The 23,665-nt window shown below is 49.2% G+C and overlaps 1 protein-coding gene across 1 annotated transcript in view; it reads left to right on the forward strand.

Annotated features, from left to right (window-relative positions):
- KIF9 (kinesin family member 9) overlaps positions 1–23,665 on the forward strand; it is a 77,493-nt gene that overhangs the window by 32,890 nt on the left and 20,938 nt on the right. The window contains exons 9-14 of the mRNA XM_060248115.1: positions 8,316–8,380; positions 9,047–9,124; positions 14,261–14,329; positions 15,458–15,562; positions 16,760–16,815; positions 22,843–22,933. Coding sequence (XP_060104098.1) covers positions 8,316–8,380; positions 9,047–9,124; positions 14,261–14,329; positions 15,458–15,562; positions 16,760–16,815; positions 22,843–22,933 — 464 coding nt within the window. The remainder of the gene's footprint in view (positions 1–8,315; positions 8,381–9,046; positions 9,125–14,260; positions 14,330–15,457; positions 15,563–16,759; positions 16,816–22,842; positions 22,934–23,665) is intronic.

Raw genomic sequence — 23,665 nt, forward strand, 5'->3', positions numbered from 1 at the left:
ATCTCTTGCCACCCATTTTGTTAATCTTTCAGGTGCTACGGGACTCTGGCTCTTTTCTACTTCTACAGACCGATTAACACAGCTACCCGTCTTGATCTGCCTCTGAGTTCGGTTGAAATAGACCGCAATTGACAATTTATATATTTGAAGTTTTCTGGCCCAGATAATTGGCACCCAAGGCAAAAAAAAAAAAATTAAAGTGTCTTATGAATTGTTGATTTTCAAATTGTGGATTAGAATTTATAAGTGTGTGCTGATGAGGCTAGGAGGGAGGAGGAGGGGGAGCTGGGAGAGAGGGAGATTCGAGGAGGGCGCAGCAGATCTGGTTTTGCCTTTGTGTCAAAGTCGCCCACTGGCCACATAAGACAACAGCCACTGATGCGAAATATGACACATGGAATATAAGCGAGTTCAGTATTAACCAATGCAAATGGCAGGGTTAGAGTGTTGTTCTAGGTGAGACCTGGGTTCGAATCTCCACTCAGCCACAGGAGCTCGCCGGGTGACCTCGGGCCAGTCACGTATTGGCTGCTTAACCTACTTTGCAGTGCTGTTCTGAGGATAAAACGGAGGAAAGGAGAAGGATATAACTCGCTTTGACTCCCAGTGGGGAGAAAGGCAGGCTGGAGATAAAATAAATAAATAAAATCCTTGCATTTTATGTTGAGATGTGGGGGGGGGGGGGAGGGAACAGTGTGGAGTTTTGCTTTGCAAGAGGCTCTCACTTTAAACCGTTTGAGAACCACTACCATAAAGACCATTTAAAAATGTGTTATTGTTAAGGTTTTCTTGTGGGGCTCCAGAGAATGTCCAGTATATGCTTAGCTGGGGGTGTTTGGGGGGAGAGGGGAGGGCGATGCCAGAGTGTTCTGAAATTGTCAAGGGCGTTCTCTCGGGTTGCAATACTCAGAATGCACCAGGGATGTTCTGTAAGTGAAAAATCTCAAATAAGCAGCTTGTTAAGTAAGACATTACTCTTTATTTCTTCGGTATGTGTTGAGAACGTTTATATTAGCACGTAAAAAAAAATCCTCAAGGAGATTCTTAAACATGAAAATCACAACATACTGGCAGAGCAATTATAAAAAAATCAATCAGGCGCAGAAATACAACATAAGAGGGACGGTGGCGTAGTGGTCGAGAATCTGCTTGGAAAGCAGACGGTCCCGGGTTCAATCCCCGGCATCTCCAGCTAAAAAGGGTCCAGGCAAGTAGGCGTGAAAAACCTCAGCTTGAGACCCTGGAGAGCCTCATAAGCATTAGGGAGGGATGGTGGCTCAGTGGTAGAGCATCTGCTTGGGAAGCAGAAGGTCCCAGGTTCAATCCCCGGCATCTCCATCTAAAAAGGGTCCAGGCAAATAGGTGGGAAAAACCTCAGCTTGAGACCCTGGAGAGCCACTGCCAGTCTGAGTAGACAAGACTGACTTTGATGGACCGAGGGAAGGGGGTCTGGTTCTGTATAAGGCAGCTTCATATGTTCACAAGGAATGAAGGCAACTTTAAGGGAGGGATGGTAGTTCAGTGGTAGAGCATCTGCTTGGGAAGCAGAAGGTCCAAGGTTCAGTCCCCGGCATCTCCAACTAAAAAGGGTCCAGGCAAGTAGGCATGAAAGACCTTCGCTTGAGACCCTGGAGAGCCACTGCCAGTCTGAGTAGACTTTAGAGAGGGATGGTAGCTCAGTGGTAGAGCATCTGCTTGGTAAGCAGAAGGTCCCAGGTTCAATCCCCGGCATCTCCAACTCAAAAGGGTCCAGGCAAGTAGGTGTGAAAAACCTCCGCTTGAGACCCTGGAGAGCCGCTGCCAGTCTGAGTAGACAAGACTGACTTTGGTGGACCGAGGGGGGTCTGATTCAGTATAAGGCAGCTTCATATGTTCATATGTTCACAAGGAATGAAGGCAACTTTAAGGGAGGGATGGTGGCTCAGAGGTAGAGCATCTGCTTGGTAAGCAGAAGGTCCCAGGTTCAATCCCCGGCATCTCCAACTAAAAAGGGTCCAGGCAAGTAGGTGTGAAAAACCTCAGCTGGAGAGCCACTGCCAGTCTGAGTAGACAAGACTGACTTAGATGGACCGAGGGTCTGATTCAGTAGAAGGCAGCTTCATATGTTCATATGTTCACAAGGAATGAAGGCAACTTTAAGGGAGGGATGGTAGCTCAGTGGCAGAGCATCTGCTTGGTAAGCAGAAGATCCCAGTTTCAATCCCCGGCATCTCCAGCTAAAAAGGGTCCGGGCAAGTAGGTGTGAAAAACCTCAGCTTGAAACCCTAGAGAGCCAGTGCCATTCTGAGGACACAAGATTGACTTTGATGGACCAAAGAGGGTCTGATTCAGTAGAAGGCAGCTTTAGATGTAAGAATCCAAAGGCAGGCCCTGACCTGGATATCCCAGGCAATCCTGATCTCATTAGATCTCGAAAGCTAAACAGGGTGGACCCTGGCAAATACTTGGATGGGAGACCTCCTTGGAATACCAGGGCTGGGAGGCAGAGGCAGGCTGTATCTGAATGTCCTCCATACCCCAGGACGGGCTGCCAGAAGTCAGCCATGACTTCCAGGTGTGTGCATACATGCATGCTCACACACACACAATACAAAAACACAACAACAACAAAAGAATCCAAAGGCAGCAGCTAAAACCCCTCCACTAATTGCTGTTGAACATATGGCTAGTGGAAATGCAAGGTACTTCCATCTAAAAGTGGCGGGACTGAATTTTGGACCACTTATTTGTTGGCAAGATAACGCTGCTCACTGACATGAACACAGATTTAAAAAGTATTTGTCCGTGCACACACATACGCTGCACACACATTCTTCTGGAAAAGGACTGCCTTTTCTGTTTCTCTGCCTGGGGCTACCCTCGACCCTGACTCGGAAACTACAGCTAGCGCAGAAGGCTGCGGCACGGCTGTTAACGGGGCTCCCTCGATGGGAGCACATTCGACCAGCGCTGAAAGAGCTGCGCTGTCTACCTATTGCGTTCCGAGTCCGTTTCAGGGTGTTGGTATTGACCTTGAAAGCCCTCTATGGTCTGCTTCTGGAGAGGGCAGGGTAAAATGAATAATTTACTGAAAACCATAGAAACATAGAGCTGGAAGGTACCTCAAGGATCTGGTCCAACCTCACCGCCAACTCCACCCCCCTCCAACCCCCCATGACCCCTGCTATATGTTCAGGGGAAGAAGAAGAAGACAACGACATTGGATTTATATTCCGCCCTCCACTCAAGAGTCTCAGAGCGGCCTACAATCTCCTTTCCCTTCCTCCCCCACAAGAGACACCCTGTGAGGTGGGTGGGGCTGGAGAGGGCTCTCACAGCAGCTGCCCTTTCACAGACAACCTCTGTCAGAGCTATGGCTGACCCAAGGCCATTCCAGGAGGTGCAAGTGGAGGAGTGGGAAATCAAACTCGGTTCTCCCAGATAAGAGTCCACACACTTAACCACTACACCAGACTGGCTCTCTATTAGAGCTATGGCTGACCCAAGGCTATCCCAGCAGGTGCAAGTGGAGGAGTGGGGAATCAAACCCGGTTCTCCCAGATAAGAGTCCATGCACTTAACCACTCCACCCAACTGGCTCTCTATTAGAGCTATGGCTGACCCAAGACCATTCCAGCTGCTGCAAGTGGAGGAGTGCGGAATCAAACCCGGTTCTCCCAGATAAGAGTCCATGCACTTAACCACTCCACCCAACTGGCTCTCTATTAGAGCTATGGCTGACCCAAGACCATTCCAGCTGCTGCAAGTGGAGGAGTGCGGAATCAAACCCGGTTCTCCCAGATAAGAGTCCATGCACTTAAGCACTACACCAAACTGGCTCTCTATTAGAGCTATGGCTGACCCAAGACCATTCCAGCTGCTGCAAGTGGAGGAGTGAGGAATCAAACCCGGTTCTCCTAGATAAGAGTCCATGCACTTAACCACTACACCCAACTGGCTCTCTATTAGAGCTATGGCTGACCCAAGGCCATTCCAGCAGGTGCAAGTGGAGGAGTGGGGAATCAAACCCGGTTCTCCCAGATAAGAGTCCGCGCACTTAACCACTACACCAAACTGGCTCTCTATTAGAGCTATGGCTGACCCAAGACCATGCTAGCAGGTGCAAGTGGAGGAGTGGGGAATCAAACCCGGTTCTCCCAGATAAGAGTCCGCGCACTTAACCACTACACCAAACTGGCTCTCTATTAGAGCTATGGCTGACCCAAGACCATGCTAGCAGGTGCAAGTGGAGGAGTGGGGAATCAAACCCGGTTCTCCCAGATAAGAGTCCGCGCACTTAACCACTACACCAAACTGGCTCTCTATTAGAGCTATGGCTGACCCAAGACCATGCTAGCAGGTGCAAGTGGAGGAGTGGGGAATCAAACCCGGTTCTCCCAGATAAGAGACCGCGCACTTAACCACTACACCAAACTGGCTCTCTATTAGAGCTCTGGCTGACCCAAGGCCATTCCAGCAGGTGCAAGTGGAGGAGTGGGGAATCAAACCCGGTTCTCCCAGATAAGAGTCCGCACACTTCACTACACCAAACTGGCTCTCCAGTAGGTAAAAAACCTCCAGAATCTCTGGGTTGATGCGGCCTGGAATTCCTGATCTCCAACTGGTGATTGGCGTTCCCCTGGGCATGTAAGAAAGGGCCATGAGAGCCAAGCGCCAGCTCATCCCTTCCTGCCCTCCCCCTCATGAGCTGCTTAAATTCACAGAGTCAGCATTGCTGTCAGATTAAAAAAAACAAGCTTTCAACCAAAACTGTTGACGAACTGTTAATGTGCCCTCCAGTGACGCTCGCTTTGGCTTTCTAGCCGCCTCTTGTCAGTCTTGTTTTCTGAGCTCCTCGGAGTTTGTCCCTGGGGCTGTTGTGGTCGTGGTCAGAGCAGTGACCTCAGCCTGGTGTCCAAGATTCCCTTTAACACTGGGTTTTCCACCCTCTAGTGGCAGCTTGTGGGTAGGCTGGGCCTCAGTTTTCTTTCTTTTTAAACAAAATTAGACAGTTTTCTGTGGTCCCGGAAGGTCGCACAAGAAGCAATGGGTTGAAATTAAATCAAGAGTTTCCGGCTCAACATTAGGAAGAACTTCCTGACCGTTAGAGCAGTTCCTCAGTGGAACAGGCTTCCTCGGGAGGTGGTGGGCTCTCCTTCCTTGGAGGTTTTTAAATAGAGGCTGATGTGATCCTTAATCTCAGCTAGTCCAACCCCCTGCTCAATGCAGGAATAATCTAGAGCAGCAGTCCCCAACCTTTTTGGCATCAAGGACAGGTTTTGTGGAAGACAATTTTTCCATAGACTGGTGTGTGTGTGTGTGCTTGATGGTTTCGGGATGACACAATTGTGCATTTTATTTCTATTAGTCTGGTGTAGTAGTTAAATGTGTAGACTCTTATCTGGGAGAACTGGGTTTGATTCCCCACTCCTCCCCTTGCACCTGCTGGAATGGTCTTGGGTCAGCCATGGCTCTAATAGAGAGCCAGTTTGGCGTAGAGGTTAAGTGTGTGGACTCTTATCTGGGAGAACCGGGTTTGATTCTCCTCTCCTCCACTTGCAGCTGCTGGAATGAACTTGGGTCAGCCATAGCTCTAATAGAGAGTCAGTTTGGTATAGTGGTAAGTGTGCGGACTCTTATCTGGGAGAACCGGGTTTGATTCCCCATTCCTCCACTTGCACCTGCTGGAAGGGCCTTGGGTCAGCCATAGCTCTAATAGAGAGCCAATTCGGTGTAGTGGTTAAGTGTGTGGACTCTTATCTGGGAGAACCGGGTTTGATTCCCCTCTCCTCCACTTGCAGCTGCTGGAATGAACTTGGGTCAGCCATAGCTCTAATAGAGAGCCAGTTTGGTGTAGTGGTTAAATGTGCGGACTCTTATATGGGAGAACTGGGTTTGATTCCCCACTCCTCCACTTGCACCTGCTGGAATGGCCTTGGGTCAGCCGTAGCTCTCCCAGAGCTGTCCTTGAAAGGGCAGCTGCTGTGAGAGCCCTCTCCAGCCTCACCTGCCTCACAGGGTGTCTGTTGTGGGTGAGGAAGATAAAGGGGATTGTAGGCTGCTCTGAGACTCTGAGATTTGCAGCGGAGGGTGGGATATAAATTCAATGTTGTCTTCTTCTTCCTCCATTGTAATTTGTAATGAAATAATTCTGCAACTCGCGGCCCAGTTGCTAACAGGCCACGGACTCATACTCTATGAGAAATTTCATTTACAGTTTTTAAGAATGTAAGAACATAAGAGAAGCGACATTGGATCAGGCCAATGGCCCATCTAGTCCAACACTCTGTGTCACACAGTGGCCAAAAAAAAGGAGGCTCACAAGTGGGGCTAGAAGCCCTTCCACTTTGCCCCCCCCCCCAGCACCAAGAATACAGAGCATCACTACCCCAAGCAGTTCAATAATATGCTGTGGTTAATAGCCACTGATGGACCTCTGCTCCATATTTTTACCCTCTTGAAGCTGGCTATGCTTGTAGCCGCCACCTCCTGTGGCAGTGAATTCCACATGTTAATCACCCTTTGCGTGAAGAAGGGCTTCCTTTTATCCATTTTAACCTGACTGCTCAGCAATTTCATTGAATGCCCACGACTTCTTGTATTTTTCCACTTTCTCCATCCCAGGCATAATCTTGTAAGCCTCTATCACATCACTCCGCAGTCGACATTTCTCCAAGCTAAAGAGCCCCAAGCGTTTTAACTTTTCTTCATAGGGAAAGTGTTCCAAACCTTTGATAAGAACATAAGAGAAGCCATGTTGGATCAGGCCAATGGCCCATCCAGTCCAACACTCTGTGTTACACAGTGGCAAAAATTTTTATATATACACATCATTCTAGTTGCCCTTTTCTGCACTTTTCCCAATGCTAGAATATCCTTTTTGAGGCGCTTTGACCAGAATTGTAGACAGTATTCCAAATGAATACTGAAAATGTCAAGACTGTGCTGTTGCAATAAAAAAGGCCAATGCCATGCTGTGGATTATTAGGAAGGGAATTGAAAACAAATCAGCCAGTATCATAATGCCCCTGTATAAATCGATGGTGCGGTCTCATTTGGAATACTGCGTACAATTCTGGTTGCCGCACCTCAAAAAGGATATTATAGCATTGGAAAAAGTCAAGAAAAGGGCAACTAGAATGATTAAAGTGTTGGAACACTTTCCCTATGAAGAAAGGTTAAAACGCTTGGGGCTCTTCAGCTTGGAGAAACGTCGACTGCGAGGTGACATGATAGAGATTTACAAGATTATGCATGGGATGGAGAAAGTAGAGAAAGAAGTCCTTTTCTCCCTTTCTCACAATTCAAGAACTTGCGGGCATTAAATGAAATTGCTGAGCAGTCAGGTTAAAATGGATAGAAGGAAGTCCTTCTTCACCCAAAGGGTGATTAACATGTGGAATTCACTGCCACAGGAGGTGGTGGCGGCTACAAGCATAGCAAGCTTCAAGAGGGGCTTAGATAAAAATATGGAGCAGAGGTCCATCAGTGGCTATTAGCCACAGTGTGTATATATACACACCTCAAAAAGAACATAAGAGAAGCCATGTTGGATCAGGCCAATAGCCCATCCAGTCCAACACTCTGTGTCCCTGTGACACAGAGTGTTGGACTGGATGGGCCATTGGCCTGATCCAACATGGCTTCTCTTATGTTCTTTTGAGGTTTTGCCATCGATTTACACAGGGGCATTATGATACTGGCTGATTTGTTTTCAATTCCCTTCCTAATAATTCCCAGCATGGCGTTGGACTTTTTATTGCAATCGCACACGGTTTTGACATTTTCGATGAGTTATGTACCACGACTCTCTCCAGTACTCTATAAAGTTTTAGGTTCTTGTGTTTTATACATGTGTGGTGCTCCTAAAAATGGAGAATAAAGGTGTTTTTTTTTAAAGGCTGTATTTCAACATATCTTATGTGTGTCACACATTTTCTGTGATATGGTTTAATTCATTTCTACCCTGCCTTTCTCCCCAGTGGGAACCCAAAGCAGCTTATATTGTTTTTCTGCCCTCCGTTTTATCCTCACAACAACCCTGTGAGGTAGGCGAGGCTGAGACTACCTGTGATTGGCTCAAGGTTTCCCAGTGAGCTACCATGGCAGAGTGTGGATTCGAACTGGGGTCTCTCAGGTTCTAGGACTGCTACACCACACTGGCTGTGCTGCAGGAGTTGTTTAGGAGGCCTTCCAGTGCGGGAAGTTTTTCCAGGGCATAGAAAACTCCATCGCTGCTGCGTCGATGTGTCGTTTAGTGAGCTTGCTCTGGATGCCACCCATAAGGGCTTTTGGACTCAACGGGTCTGCCCGCCGTTCCTCTCTTTCCCTCCCAGGTGGGAACTGTAATACGGTGCTGGTAGCCAACGTCTGCAGCGAAGCCATTCACATTGTAGAGACGGTAAGCAAAGCGGGGTTGGCTTTAAGTCCACGAGGCTGGATGGGGAAGCAAAGAGTCAGCGCTCCAAACTTCAGGGGGACATTTCCAGACTGGCCTGGTCTGTGCACAGCGCAGAGTGTGGTGGCGGAATGGACCGTGCCATTTCAGACAGGTGTGGGGGAGGGGGGATACCATTTTTTCAGTACTTCCTGCAAGTAGAAAACTAGCTTCGCAAGGAACGGGGCTGAACTAGAACCCCAGTGATAGTTGACATAAAGCATGAAACTGCATTGTGCTGAATCAGGTCCTCGGTCCATCAATGTCAGTCTTGTCTAACCGGACTGTCGTGGACTCTCCAGGGTCTCAGGCTGAGGTCTTTCCCATCACCTACTGCCTGGTCCTTTTCACTGGAGATAGCAGGGATTGAACCTGGGACCTTCTGCATGCCAAGCAGAGGTTCTTCCCCTGAGCTATGGCCCCTCTCTATGGCCCTCCAGGGTCTCAGGCTGAGGTCTTTCCCATCACCTCCTGCCTGGTCCTTTTCACTGGAGATGCCAGGGTTTGAATCTGAAACCTGTGATCACAGCAGAGGCTCTTATACTGAGCTACAGCCCCTCAACCCCCACAGAGCTTGCTGCCCCGAAAACATTTCTGCACTGAACTTGGTGGCATTCGTGTGCCTTTCAGCTCTCCACGCTTCGTTTCGCTACCAGAATGAAGTGGGTGACCACCGCGCCTGTCCTGAATGAAAAATATGACACAGAGGTATGGCCTTGAGATTTAAGCTGGACGGAAGGAGAGATCTGGTGGCCGGGTAGCCAGGGGACAGCCCCTTGTAAACTTACAAGGTGTGGAAGGCCTTCAAAGGATAGGACCTTTGAACACGCACAAGTGAATGCCCATGAAAGCTGCCTTATAATGAATCAAACCTTTGCAGCTCTCCAGCACCATTCTCAGAACATAAGAACATAAGAGAAGCCCTGTTGGATCAAGCCAATGGCCCATCCAGTCCAACACTCTGTGTCACATAAGAACGTAAGAGAAGCCCTGTTGGATCAGGCCAGTGGCCCATCCAGTCCAACACTCTGTGTCACATAAGAACATAAGAGAAGCCATGTTGGATCAGGCCAGTGGCCCATCCAGTCCAACATTCTGTGTCACAGAAGAACACAAGAGAAGCCATGTTGGATCAGGCCAATGGCCCATCCAGTCCAACATTCTGTGTCACATAAGAACATAAGAGTAGCCATGTTGGTTCAGGCCAGTGGCCCATCCAGTCCAACACTGTGTCACATAAGATCATAAGAGAAGCCATGTTGGATCAGGCCAATGGCCCATCCAGTCCAACAATCTGTGTCACATAAGAACATAAGAGAAGCCATGTTGGATCAGGCCAGTGGCCCATCCAGTCCAACACTCTGTGTCACACGGTGGCCAATATATGTGTGTGTTGGCTCTCCAGATGTTTTTTGCCTACAACTCCCATCAACCCTAGCCAGCGCACACACACATATATATATACTGTGGCTATTAGCCACTGATGGACCTCTGCTCCATATTTTTATCCAATCCCCTCTTGAAGCTGGCTGTGCTTGTAGCCGCCGCCACCTCCTGTGGCAGTGAATTGCACACGTTAATCACCCTTTGGGTGAAGAAGGACTTCCTTTTATCCGTTCTAACCTGACTGCTCAACAATTTCATTGAATGCCCACGAGTTCTTGTATTGTGAGTAAGAGAGAAAAGGACTTCTTCCTATACTTTCTCCATCCCATGCATAATCTTGTAAACCTCTATCATGTCACCCCGCAGTCGACGTTTAGAGCCCCAAACATGTTAAGCTTTCTTCATAGGGAAAGTGTTCCAAACCTTTAATCATTCTAGTTGCCCTTTTCTGCACTTTTTCCAATGCTATAATATCCTTTTTGAGGTGCGGTGACCAGACTTGCACACAGTACTCCAAATGGGACCGCACCATTGATTTATACAGGGGCATTATGATACTGGCTGATTTGTTTTCAATTCCCTTCCTAATAATCCTCAGCATGGCGTTGGCCTTTTTTTATTGCAGACGCACACTGTCTTGACATTTTCAGTGAGTTATCTACCACGACCCCAAGATCTCTCTCTTGGTCAGTCTCTGCCAGTTCACACCCCATCAACTTGTATTTGTAGCTGGGATTCTTGGCCCCAATGTGCATTACTTTGCACTTGGCCACAATGAACCTCATCTGCCATGCTGACGCCCACTCACCCAGCCTCAACAGATCCCTTTGGAGCTCCTCACAATCCTCTCTGGTTCTCACCACCCTGAACAATTCAGTGCATCTGCAAACTTGGCCACTTCACTGCCTACTCTCAACTCCACATCATTTATGAACAAGTTAAAGAGCATGGGAGCCAGTACTGAGCCCTGCGGTACCCCACTGCTTACCGTCCTCCACTGGGAAGACCGCCCATCAGGCTTAGGTCTTTCTCATCACCCACTGACAGAGCCCTTTAACTGGAGATGCTGCCGGGGATTGAGCCTGGGACCTTCTGCGTAAAAAGCAGAGGCTCTCCCATTGAGCTCTAGCCCCTGTCCAATTCACTGCTTGAGGCGTTCACCAGTGTAGGATGCTTTGGTTGGCCTTAAAATGGGGATTCGAATAGATGATTGCATGCAGAAGATCCTGACAGTGGCTCTTAGCCATAACGACTAAACCAGGGGTAGGAAACGTTGGTTCTCCAGGTGTTTTTTTTTTTTGCCTACAACTCCTATCAGCCCCAGCCATTGGCCATGCTGGCTGGGGCTGATGGGAGTTGTAGGCCAAAAACTTCTGGAGAGCCAACGTTCCCTACCCCTGGACTAAACGGAGCCTCGCATGTTCTGAGGCAACAGAGGGGAGGGGGGGCTTTGAGCCAGTTGGCCACTGTATGAAACAGGTGCTGGGACTACATCGGTCTGATTTAGCGCAGCTGCTCTCACGCTCTTCTGCTGGTGCCACGGCTGTATGGTTGCCAGTTCCGTGTTGGGAAATACCCAGAGATTTTGGAGGTGGAACTTGTGGGGGGCAGGGTTTGGGGAGGGGAGGGACTTCCGTGGGCTATAATGCCGTAAAGTCAGCCACCTAGAGCGGCTTGTCTCTGGTTACACAACATATATGTTTTTAAACTAAATATATAATTTGGCTTCGTATCGCTAGCCAGTTCCACAGGCCGATACTGCCCGATTGCTCTGGTTAGGGTCCCCATCGCGGTGCTCGTGGATACTTTTTTGAGCATCCTCCAAGTGTTTATAGAAAATGGGCGGGGCAGGCGGAGTTTCGTACAGCAGGGCTTCTGATTGGCTGCTGGAGATCCAATTGGTTGTGCAGATGTTTTTTTTTTTTAATGTTGATTTGGCAGCTGCTGCCACTGCAGCACACGGGTCTGCACGGTGTGACCGAAGGGGAGCTGCAGCACCATTTTGTGGCTGGCTCCGCCTCCTGCTGCAGCCATTTTGTGGTTGCACCCACCACCCTGTGTAGGGCTGCCAAGTCCAATTCAAGAAATATCTGGGGACTTTGGGGGTGGAGCCAGGAACAAGGTTGTGTCAAGCGTAATTGAACTCCAAAGGGAGTTGTGGCAATCACATTTAAAGGGACCACACCCCTTTTAAATGCCTTCCCTCCATTGGAAATAATGAAGGATAGCGGCACCTTCTTTGGGGGCTTGTAGAATTGGACCCCCTGGTCCAATCTTTTTGAAACCTGGGGGATATTGTGAGGAGAGGCATTGGTTGCTATGCTGAAAATTTGGTGCTTCTACCTTCAAAACCCTAGAGCCCCAGATACCCACGATCAATTCTCCACTATACCCTATACCCGGAGGAGGTACGGGCCCTGCGGAATTTGGATCAATTCCGCAGGGCCTGTAAGACCATTCTTTTTAAGCAGGCTTTTGTAGACCATTGATAGGATGGCTGTTTAATCCATCAACGATTTATCTAGCGACCCCTGCCATAACATAAGTGAACAGAACAACATCAGGAAGATCACTGCCGTCCAAATCATGGAATGATCCAGGCAATTGGAACTGGTTTTAGATCGCTGTTTTAAATTATTGTATAATCTTATATTGTTTTAGATTGTTATTTTATATTACTGTATAACCTAATTGTTTTAAACCCTATATTGTATAACTTATTGAAATGTTGTTAGCCGCCCTGAGCCTGCCTAGGCGGGGAGGGCGGGATATAAATAAAATTTATTATTATTATTATTACTATGGAACTCGGTCTCCATAGGGAATAATGGAGTGCCCAGCAGACATTCCCCCCCCACACTTTCTGATGACCTTGAAGTGGGGAATCTCCTGCCCTCACCTGGAGATTGGCAACCCTAAACCCTGTGTCAGAATTCCAGAAGTGCTCATGAGCTCAGAAAGATCCAAGCGGGCAGCCCTGTTGGTCTGAAGCCGTTGAACAAAGCAGGAGTCAAGTGGCACCTTTAAGACCAACCAGTTTTTATTGAGAATGTCAGCTTTCGTGTGCTCTTAAGCCCACTTCATCAGACGAGGAATCCAGCACAGGGAGCAAAGCCAGACAGAGCTGAGCAGAGCCCTACAGAGCTGGTAGGCAGTGGCCCAGAATGCAACATGGCGCAGATTTCAGAACCAATGACAGTGAAGTAAAATTATCTGGTAGGCGGTGGTTGAGAAGTAAAATGGGACAATGACAGAATAGTAAAATTAACCAATTGAGCAAACCTTTGAGCTGAGTGGCACGAGCATGCGCAAGCAACAAAACAGCAGCATGCAGTCAAATTAACCAATTGAGCAAACCTTTGAGCTGAGCTGCATGTGCATACACAAACCACAAAACAGTAGTATGTCGAAATGTGAGATTGTCTGTCAACGACAATGGGAGATGGGTTCAATGTATGTAATGGGATAAGCAACCAAAGCCCCTCTTTGAGTGTGTCAATGCAGCTAAAAGAGAAATGCATCGGATAGTGATGTTCTTGTCCACCTAATTTACTTTTTAACATGTAAACATAATAGGCCACTGCCTACCAGCTCTGTACGGCTCTGCTCAGCTCTGTACGGCTTTGCTCCCTGTGTGTCAAGCATTGTCTATTTCTTTCTGATTATAGTTACCAGGTTAAAGAAATGTTACTAACCATGAATTGAGCTTAGGCACATCAAAGTAGCAAACTCCCCTCCTGCTCCTTTCGCTTTTATTAACAAATGCAGGAATGCACTCTTTGAAGATAAAACCTCCTGGGACTAATTCCCGTGCCAGCAAGGCTGGAACCCGGGATGCTGTGACCGCAGTATAGATAAGGGAAGCTACAGTGGGAAATTCCACACGTGAATGTAGAATAGTTTAGAGAATGTAGAATTGTTTATAGAACCTTTGATGTGCCATCTTTAAGTATGCATTGCACTGTTACACTGTATCAGTTCCAATACCTAGCTCGGCTGAGCCGCATGGATTATCAATAAACCAAACTTTGTTTCAATAGCCAAGGACTGGTTATTTTGAAATCGCATGCTTGACACTGTGCTGGATTCCTCGTCTGATGAAGTGTGCTTAAGAGCGCACGAAAGCGGACGTTCTAAATAAAACTTGATTGGTCTTAAAGGTGCCACTTGACTCCTGCGTTGATTAGCTCAGGAAGGTTGGATCCTGATAGTCCCTGGTCTAATCCTTGATGTTTTTGAGAATTCCTGGACTCTTTGGTCGCTTAGAAGACCCGGATGGGCAAGCCCTGAAGAGTTCAGAATTTTCTTCCCAGAGTGAGGATGTAGAGGTGTTTTTTTTGGGGGGGGGGGGGGCTTACAGGCCAGAAGGGCCTCGGTGACCAGGTTCTTTTCCGGAGGGGGGGCACTCATTTTTACTTCGCAGCCAACACTGACGTGCCCTTGCTCTCATTTACTCAGCGCCTGTTGAAAAATGTGGAAAAAGAGGTCCTCTATCTGAAGGAGGAGCTGGCGGTGCAGAACAGCCTGGTAAGAAAGAGGTCCGCTTGAGCGGGGGAGCGCTTAGAAACGACGGCAGCGTGGTCGGGCTGAGGACATGTGTAGCATCTGCCCACATGTAAGGTTTAAAGCAGAGCATGACCAGGCTCTGGGCCAGGGAGGGAGGGATCCAGAGAACCGCATTTTCTCCTAAGGAAAAAAAAAAAGGGGGGGTTCTCCCAGTTGGACTTAGTTCCACTGGAAGACCATCTGCTTTCAGAGGTGTCCTGTTCCCCGGTATTTGGGAAGGAAACTTGAGCGCCGCTGGAAGAAAATGCGCTTTCAGGGGTTCCCTGTCTCCTGGCGTTCAGGGGTAAAACCAGTCTTGATTGCTGGAGGTCCACAGGTACCCCACAATGAAGGAAAACCACTTCCCAGCAGCTCACAGCCTGTGTGGAAACACCCTGCGTGTTGGAGAGTAAGAAAGCAGAGCAGAGCTGTAATCCGGGATCCTCTTGGAACTAAGTCGCTTAGAAGCAATGAAGATCCTGTGAATTTAGGGGGAGGTGTTTGTGAGTTTCCTGCATCGTGCAGGGGGTTGGGCTAGATGACCCTAGAGGTCCCTTCCAACTCTAGGATTCTATGATTCTAACTTCCTGACCATTAGAGCGATTCCTCAGTGGAACAGGCTTCCTCCTTGGGAGGCGGTGGGCTCTCCTTCCTTGGAGGTTTTTAAACAGAGGCTAGAGGGCCCTCTGACAGCAATGAAGATCCTGTGAATTTAGGGGGAGGTGTTTGTGAGTTTCCTGCATCATGCAGGGGGTTGGACTCGATGACCCTGGAGGTCCCTTCCAGCTCTAGGATTCTATGATTCTTCAGGAGGTGGTGGGCTCTCCTTCCTTGGAGGTTTTTCAACAGAGGCTAGATGGCCATCTGACAGCAATGAAGATCCTGTGAATTTAGGGGGGAGGTGTTTGTGAGTTTCCTGCATCATGCAGGGGGTTGGACTAGATGACCCTAGAGGTCCCTTCCAACTCTAGGATTCTATGATTCTGTGATTACAAGACACAGTGAAGACTGCAGCAGATACGGCAGTGACCAGAGGCATACTAGCATTCCTGAGAATGGGGGCAGCCGCCTAGAGCCCCCTGCTTCTCCTCTCCTCTCCTCGTTTTCCAGCTCAATCGCCCACCAGTGACGTACGAGCCCCTGAATGAGATCCAGGTGGCAGAGATCAACTCTCAAGTCCGTCGCTTCCTGGAAGGGACCATAGATGAGCTCGACGTGAGTAGCTCCCGTGGAGATGCCCCGGTTTATGCCACTGGGTGGTTAAACGGCAACTATTGAATTGTAGCGCGTCAGGTGTGCCCGGCCTCCTGCTCCGGCAAGCCCCCTTATCCCCTGCTACCTCGGGCAGCAGGGTTGCCAGCCTCCAGGTGTGACCTAGAGATCGCCAGCGATTGCAACAGATCTCCAGTTCTCTTGCAGGAAATGGCCGCTTAGGACCCTCGCCTCTACAAACTCCGCCCTCCCCAGGCTTCACCCCCCCCCCCCCAAAAAAAACTCCAGGTATTTCCCAACCCAGAGCTGGCAGCCTTACCAGGCAGCGTGAGAAAGCGAGGGAGAAAAAAATCCACAGGGACGATGTCACTTCCACACAGCTTTACGTAAAACCAAAGAACAGGGGTGTCAAACATGCGGCCTGGGGGCCAAATCAGGCCCCCGGAGGGCTCCTATTAGGCCCCCGAGCAACTGGCTTCTGTCTGCTTCCTTCTCCCTCTCTCTTGCTTCCTTCTGCATCACAGCTTGCTTTGCAAGGCTCGCTCAATCGCACAGGAGCTACAGAGCAAAACCTCTATTTTCTCCATTGGCTGAGGCTTCTCCCTTGGGGAGCAAGGGGGGGAAGGCAGGGCTTGCTTTGCCAGGCTCTCTCAATCGCACAGCAGAACTACTGAGCCAAGCCTCTCTTCCTTCTATTGGCTGAGGCTCCTCCCCCCCCCCTCAGTCCCCTGGGTAATGAAGAAAAGAGCCAGAGCTTCCTTTGCCCAGTTCCCTGGATCCCGTGGGAGAGATACAAAGAAAGCACCTTTAAGACCAACGAGTGCTAATGTTTTAAGCTGTACGCTTACTGATTAAGAGATGCAGGACATGACAAGGAGTGGGGGGGGGGGACATCACCATTGGCCCCTGATTATTTGTGACCTTTCAAAGTCAGGTGCTTTATGGCTGTGGAGAACAGAATGCTGGGAACTTGGTGTGACCCTACTGACCACGTTCTTCTAAGTGAGCCATAAAGAGTACTCCACTCTGGGCCATGGGATTTGGCTCACTCCCTCGGTCACACCTGCCTTGTGCCCAGACAAGCCATTGCCTGTTGCTTGTATCCCAGAGTCAGCTTATAGGCCTTGGCGAGGGCCTTGGCCAGTCCTGGATCTCTGGACTTCTCTTCAATCCTTTGCTCTTTGGCCTGTCTCTCCCCAGATTGTGAGCCTCAGACAGCTCCATGAAATCTTCAACCAGTTCAAAGCCATCTTGAGGTAAGCGTTTGGCACATTGCTCCGGTTGACGTCTTTTGAAAACCTTTGGCTGTAGCCATCAGAGTGACATGGTTCCGGAGTGACATTTGTAGGAAGGAAATGCCTGGCTCCATAAACTCCTCTCGAGTCAGACTAGCAACCTGACAGCAAGAGGAGAGCGAGTACAGGGCAAAAACAGAACATATAAGGAGGGTATGAAGTTCCAACCTAGGATCAGCGTAGGGGTAGTACATAAACACCTCGTTTCTTTAAATGAAACTAAGTCCTCAGGGACAGGTGAACTGCACCCAAGGGTTCTAAAAGAGCTTGCAGATGTAATTTCTGAGCCTCTGGCTATTATTTTTGAGAATTGGAGAACAGGAGAGGTGCCGGAAGATTGGAGGCGGGCAAATGTTGTCCTCATCTTCAAGAAGGGGAAAAAAGACGATTCAGGTAACTACCGACCCATCAGCTTGACGTCTATACCTGGAAAAGTTTTAAAACAAATCATCAAACAGTCGGTCCTGGAACATTTAGAAAGAACCGCTGCCAGTCTGAGAAGACAATACTTCTTCTCAGAAAGAACCGCTGCCAGTCTTCTCAGAGCTGCTGCCAGTCTGAGAAGACAATACTGACTTTGATGGACCAAGGGTCTGATTCAGTATAAGGTAGCTTCATATGTTCATATGTTCAGTGGATGTGATTACTAAGAGCCAGCATGGGTTTCTCAAGAACAAGTCATGTCAGACTAACCTGATCTCTTTTTTTGAGAAAGTGGCTACCTTGCTGGATGAGGGGAATATTGTAGACATCGTTTATCTTGATTTCAGTAAGGCTTTTGATAAAGTTCCATATACTGTCCTTGTAGACAAGTTGGTAAAATGTGGTTTGGATCCTGTTACCGTTAGGTGGTTCTGTAACTGGTTGACAGATCGCACCCATAGAGTGCTTGTGAATGGTTCCTCATCCTCTTGGAGAGGAGTGACAAGTGGAGTGCCTCAAGGATCTGTCCTGGGACCTGTTTTGTTCAACATCTTTATCAATGATTTGGATGAAGGAATAGAGGGAATGCTTATTAAATTTGCAGATGAAACTAAATTGGGAGGGGTTGCAAACACAGAAGACAGAAACAGGATACAGGATGATCTTGACAGGCTGGCAAACTGGGCTATAATCAGTAAAATGAATTTTAACAGGGATAAATGTAAAGTTCTGCATTTAAGTAGGAAAAATCCAATGCATGGTTATAGGATGGGGGAGACTTGTCTTAGCAGTAGTATGTGCGAAAAGGATCTCGGGGTCTTAGTGGATCATACGCTGAACATGAGTCAACAATGTGATGTGGTGGCTAAAAAGGCCAATGCAATTTTGGGATGTATCAACAGAAGTCTAGTGTCCGGATCACGTGATGTGATGGTATCGCTTTACTCTGCTCTGGTAAGACCTCACCTGGAGTACTGTGTTCAGTTTTGGGCACCACATTTTAAGAAGGATATAGACAAGCTGGAACGGGTCCAGAGGAGGGCAACAAAGATGGTGAGGGGTCTGGAGACCAAGTCCTATGAGGAAAGGTTGAAGGAGCTGGGCATGTTTAGCCTGGAGAGGAGGCGGCTGAGAGGTGATAGGATCACCATCTTCAAATCCTTGAAGGGCTGTCATGTAGAGGATGGTGCGGAATTGTTTTCTGTGGCCCCAGAAGGTAGGACTACAAACAATGGGTTGAAATATAATCAAAAGAGTTTCTGGCTCAACATTAGGAAGAACTTCCTGACCGTTTGAGCGATTCCTCAGTGGAACAGGCTTCCTCCTTGGGAGGTGGTGGGCTCTCTTTCCTTGGAGGTTTTTCAACAGAAGAAGAAGAAGATATTGGATTTATATCCCGCCCTCCACTCCGAAGAGTCTCAGAGTGGCTCACAATCTCCTTTACCTTCCTCCCCCACAACAGACACCCTGTGAGGTGGGTGGGGCTGGAGAGGGCTCTCACAGCAGCTGCCCTTTCAAGGACAACCTCTGTCAGAGCTATGGCTGACCCAAGGCCATGCTAGCAGGTTCAAGTGGAGGAGTAGGGAATCAAACATGGTTCTTCCATATAAGAGTCCGCACACTTCACCACTACACCAAACTGGCCCTCTATTAGAGCTATGGCTGACCCAAGGCCATTCCAGGAGGTGCAAGTGGAGGAGTGGGGAATCAAACCCGGATCTCTCAGATAAGAGTCCGCTCACTTAACCACTACACCAAACTGGCTCTCTATTAGAGCTATGGCTGACCCAAGGCCATTCCAGCAGCTGCCAGGGGAGATGGGGAATCAAACCCGGTTCTCCCAAATAAGAGTCCGCACACTTCACCAGTACACCAAACTGGCCCTCTATTAGAGCTATGGCTGACCCAAGCCCATTCCAGCAGCTGCAAGGGGAGGTGGGGAATCAAACCCGGTTCTCCCAGATAAGAGTCCGCTCACTTAACCACTATGGCTGACCCAAGGCCATTCCAGCAGGTGCAAGTGGAGGAGTGGGGAATCAAACCCGGTTCTCCCAGAAAAGAGTCCGCACACTTAACCACTACACCAAACTGGCTCTCCTGGATGGCCATCTGACAGCGATGAAGATCCTGTGTATTTAGAGGGAGGTGTTTGTGTGTTTCCTGCATTGTGTAGGGGGTTGGTCTAGATGACCCTAGAGGTCCCTTCCAATGATTCTATGAGTAGACCAGCAGGTCTCCTTTGGCATGCCTCAAGAAAGCTGCGTTATATGCAGGTCGCCCATTGGTCTACTGTAAGCGTGGCCAACGGTAGCTCTCCAGATGTTTTTTGCCTACAACTCCCATCGGCTCCAGGCAGCATGGCCAACGGCTGAGGCTGGTGGGAGTTGTAGGCAAAGAACTCCCGTTGGCCACCCCAGGTTTGGGGATCCCCTGGAATTACAGCTCCTGCCCAGACTACAGAAATGTTCCTCTGGAGAAAATGGATGCTTCAGAGCAGAGGTGTGGAACTCATTTTGTTCTGAGGGTTGAATCTGATATAAATGAGAACTTGTCGGGCTGGGCCAAGTCAGGCCCTGACTTTAAGATTCTCTCTCGGCTTGGCTTCGCGAACGAAGATTTAAGAAGGGTGCAGTAGTCCACGTCTGCTGCAGGCTCGCTGGTGGCTGACAAGACCAATGCGGGACAGGCAGATCCGGCCACAGTGGCTGCAGGGAAAAGTCTGATTTGGGGTTGGTGCTGTAGCAGTGCGATTCTTCCTCAATCTCCTTTTGTCCTCAAGACCAGCTAGGCGTGCGTTCTCAAAGGAAACCATTTAAGATTAGGTAGCAGAGATAGAAACTTTATAAAGGACACAGACAAACACAATTAAAGATTATTTTTTTAAAAACTTAAAACATGCTTAAAACTTTAGCAGTCGTTGGTCTTAAAGGTGCTCTGTTTGTCTTTCTCCCCTGGGATCCAGGGAACCGGGCAAAGGAAGCTCTGGCTCTTCCTTTCCTCCCTCAGGGAATCAGGAGGGGCTTCAACAAATAGAAGAAAGAGAGGTTTGGTTCAGTAGCTCTGCAATCGAGAGAGCCTGGCAAAACAAGCTCTGCTTTCCCCTCCGCCTTCCTCCCCGAGGGAGGAGCCTCAGCCAATGGAGGAAATAGAGGCTTTGCCCTGTGGCTCCTGTGCGATTGAGCACGCTTCGCCAAGCAAGCCGTGTCGCAGAAGGAAGCGAGGGAGAGGGAGAAGGAAGCAGACGACAGCCAACCACTCGGGGGGCTGATTCTGCCCCTGGGCTGCTTTGGGGGGTGGACTTCATGGGAGTGTAGCCCACTGTGGTCCCCGTCTGCCCCAGGCTCCATCCCCAAATTTCTAGAAGTTCCCCAACCCAGATGTGGCATCCCTACAGGGAGCTGCCTTTCTCAGTGCCTGCCACCAGGATATGAACCGTAGGCCAAAAGAGGTTCTGTTTTAGTGAGCTACAAGTTCTTCAGCGGATGGCGGAAGACAGGAGCGACTGCGACTGAACAGTGACACAAGTTCTTCCCTCTTGAACGTCTGCCTCTTCACAAATCTAACATCATTGAAGTGGTGTGGCTGATAAAATAGGCTGGAAAAGCAGTTTTGGAAAGAGAAATGCTTGACACAAAATAATGTCGAAACGGCACGAACCTCCTGAGATTGGACTAACATGGAGGACTTTGTCGGTCGACCTCGGAAGGTGGGCGGGGAGGGAGAGGAGCTGATCCGTTTGCTGTGGGATTCTTTGACGAAATCCCAGCTTCTATGACTGCCATGCATGAAGTCATAGAGGTTGCGCCTGTGTGCTTATGACATCATGGATGCTCCAGCAAGCGACAGACATTGCGTCTGAAGATCCTTCTGGGCATTTTGGAAGGGCAACTGGTCAGCCACTGTGTGAGCCATGACAACGTCCTGCGGTACTGAGTTCAACATGGACACATGAGCTGCCTCAAACTGGCTAGAGAGCCAGTTTGGTGTAGTGGTTAAGTGCGCAGACTCTTATCTGGGAGAACTGGGTTTGATTCCCCACTCCTCCACTTGCACCTGCTGGAATGGCCTTGGGGCAGCCATAGCTCTAATAGAGAGCCAGTCTGGCGTAGTGGTTAAGTATGCAGACTCTTATTTGGGAGAACCGGGTTTGATTCCCCACTCCTCCACTTGCACCTGCTGGAATGGCCTTGGGTCAGCCATAGCTCTAATAGAGAGCCAGTTTGGCGTAGTGGTTAAGTATTCAGACTCTTATTTGGGAGAACCGGGTTTGATTCCCCACTCCTCCACTTGCACCTGCTGGAATGGCCTTGGGTCAGCCATAGCTCTAATAGAGAGCCAGTTGGGTGTAGTGGTTAAGTGCATGGACTCTTATCTGGGAGAACCGGGTTTGATTCCCCACTCCTCCACTTGCACCTGCCGGAATGCCCTTGGGCAGCCATAGCACTAATAGACAGCCAGTTGGGTGTAGTGGTTAAGTGCATGGACTCTTATCTGAGAGAACTGGGTTTGCTTCCCCACTCCTCCTCTTGCACCTGCTGGAATGCCCTTGGGGCAGCCATAGCTCTAATAGAGAGCCAATTGGGTGTAGTGGTTAAGTGCATGGATTCTTATCTGGGAGAACCGTGTTTGATTCCCCACTCCTCCACTTGCACCTGCTGGAATGCCCTTGGGGCAGCCATAGCTCTAATAGAGAGCCAATTGGGTGTAGTGGTTAAGTGTGCGGACTCCTATCTGGGAGAAGCGGGTTTGATTCCCCACTTCTCCCCCCTTGCACTTGCTGGAATGGCCTTGGGGCACCCATAGCTCTAATAGAGAGCCAGTTTGGTGTAGAGGTTAAGTGTGTGGACTCTTATCTGGGAGAACCAGGTTTGATTCCCCCCTCCTCCACTTGCACCTGCTGGAATGGCCTTGGGTCAGCCATAGCTCTAATAGAGAGCCAGTTTGGTGTAGTGGTTAAGTGTGCGGGCTCTTATCTGGGAGAACTGGGTTTGATTTCCCCCTCCTCCACTTGCACCTGCTGGAATGGCCTTGGGTCAGCCATAGCTCTAATAGAGAGCCAGTTTGGTGCAGTGGTTAAGTGTGTGGACTCAGTGGTAGCTGCTATAAGAACTCTCTCAGCCCCACCCACTCACAGGGTGTCTGTGGGGTGGGCGGGTGGAGGTAAAGGAAATCATAGGCTGCTTTGAGATTCTGAGATTCAGAGTGTAGGGTGGGATATAAATCCAATTTCTTCTTCATCTTCAAGACAGCTCAGCTCCTAGCCCATTGGCCCCCACCATGGGTCGCACCCTCAGCACCTTTCCTCTTGCTCACAAAGAGTTTTTAGAAGGTGGGCGGGGCTTTTGCCCAGCAAGGCTTCTTATTGGCGACTGGGGATTTGATTGATTACACATTTTTTTTAAAAAATTGCTTTCGGCAGTCGCTGCCACCACAACACAAGGACCTGCACCGTGACGCTGAAGTGAGGCCGCAGTGCCTTCTGAGCCGCCCATTTTGTGGCAGAATCCCAGCGGTCCCTGCAGACTCGCGAAAGGCTGGGTCTAGCGTGTGTCTCTGTCCTTTCAGCCAGCAGGAACAGGAAGTGGAAGCCAGGCTGAGGAGCAAGTACACCCTGATCGACAAAAGCGACTTTGCCACTTTGTCTGCGGTTCAGAAGGTGAGTGGAAGCGGCCTGGCTGTCATGGGGGAATAGAGGTGGGGGCAGAAAAATAGGTGGCGGAGCTCATTAGCATAACGCATTAGCATACGCTGTCCCCCTCCCAGCCAAAAGCAACCTGATGCAAGAAAAGAGAACTGCGGGCGAGTGAAGCCTCCTTAGGCCCGCTAGAGATGCAGCCAGCCTGAGCAGGCCTCGCTCTCCTGGGGCTCTTCTGCACTACCACCCCCATCAAAAGGCCAGCAAGCCACCTGCTACCCATAATCACTTAAGAAGTGGAGAAAGGGTGGCGTGGGCTTCTCCAGGGATTAATGTGGGTTGCTGGGGGTGTGGCAAAGCCCCTGGTGAACATAAGAGAAGCGATGCTGGATCAGGCCAACGGCCCATTCAGTCCAACACTCTGAGTCACATAAGAACATAAGAGAAGCCATGTTGGGTCAGGCCAATGGCCCATCCAGTCAAACACTCTGTGTCACATAAGAACATAAGAGAAGCCATGTTGAATCAGGCCAATGGCCCATCCAATCCAACACTCTGTGTCACACAGTGGCCAATATATGTGTGTGTGTATGCACACACACAAACACATATATACTGTGGCTAAAAGCCAATGATGGACCTCTGCTCCATATTTTTATCCAATCCCCTCTTGAAGCTGACTATGCTTGTAGCCACCACCACTTCCTGTGGCAGTGAATTCCACATGTTAATCACCCTTTGGGTGAAGAAGGA

This window comes from Heteronotia binoei, chromosome 10, assembly GCF_032191835.1.
Source record: "Heteronotia binoei isolate CCM8104 ecotype False Entrance Well chromosome 10, APGP_CSIRO_Hbin_v1, whole genome shotgun sequence".
Taxonomy (NCBI): Eukaryota; Metazoa; Chordata; class Lepidosauria; order Squamata; family Gekkonidae; genus Heteronotia; species Heteronotia binoei.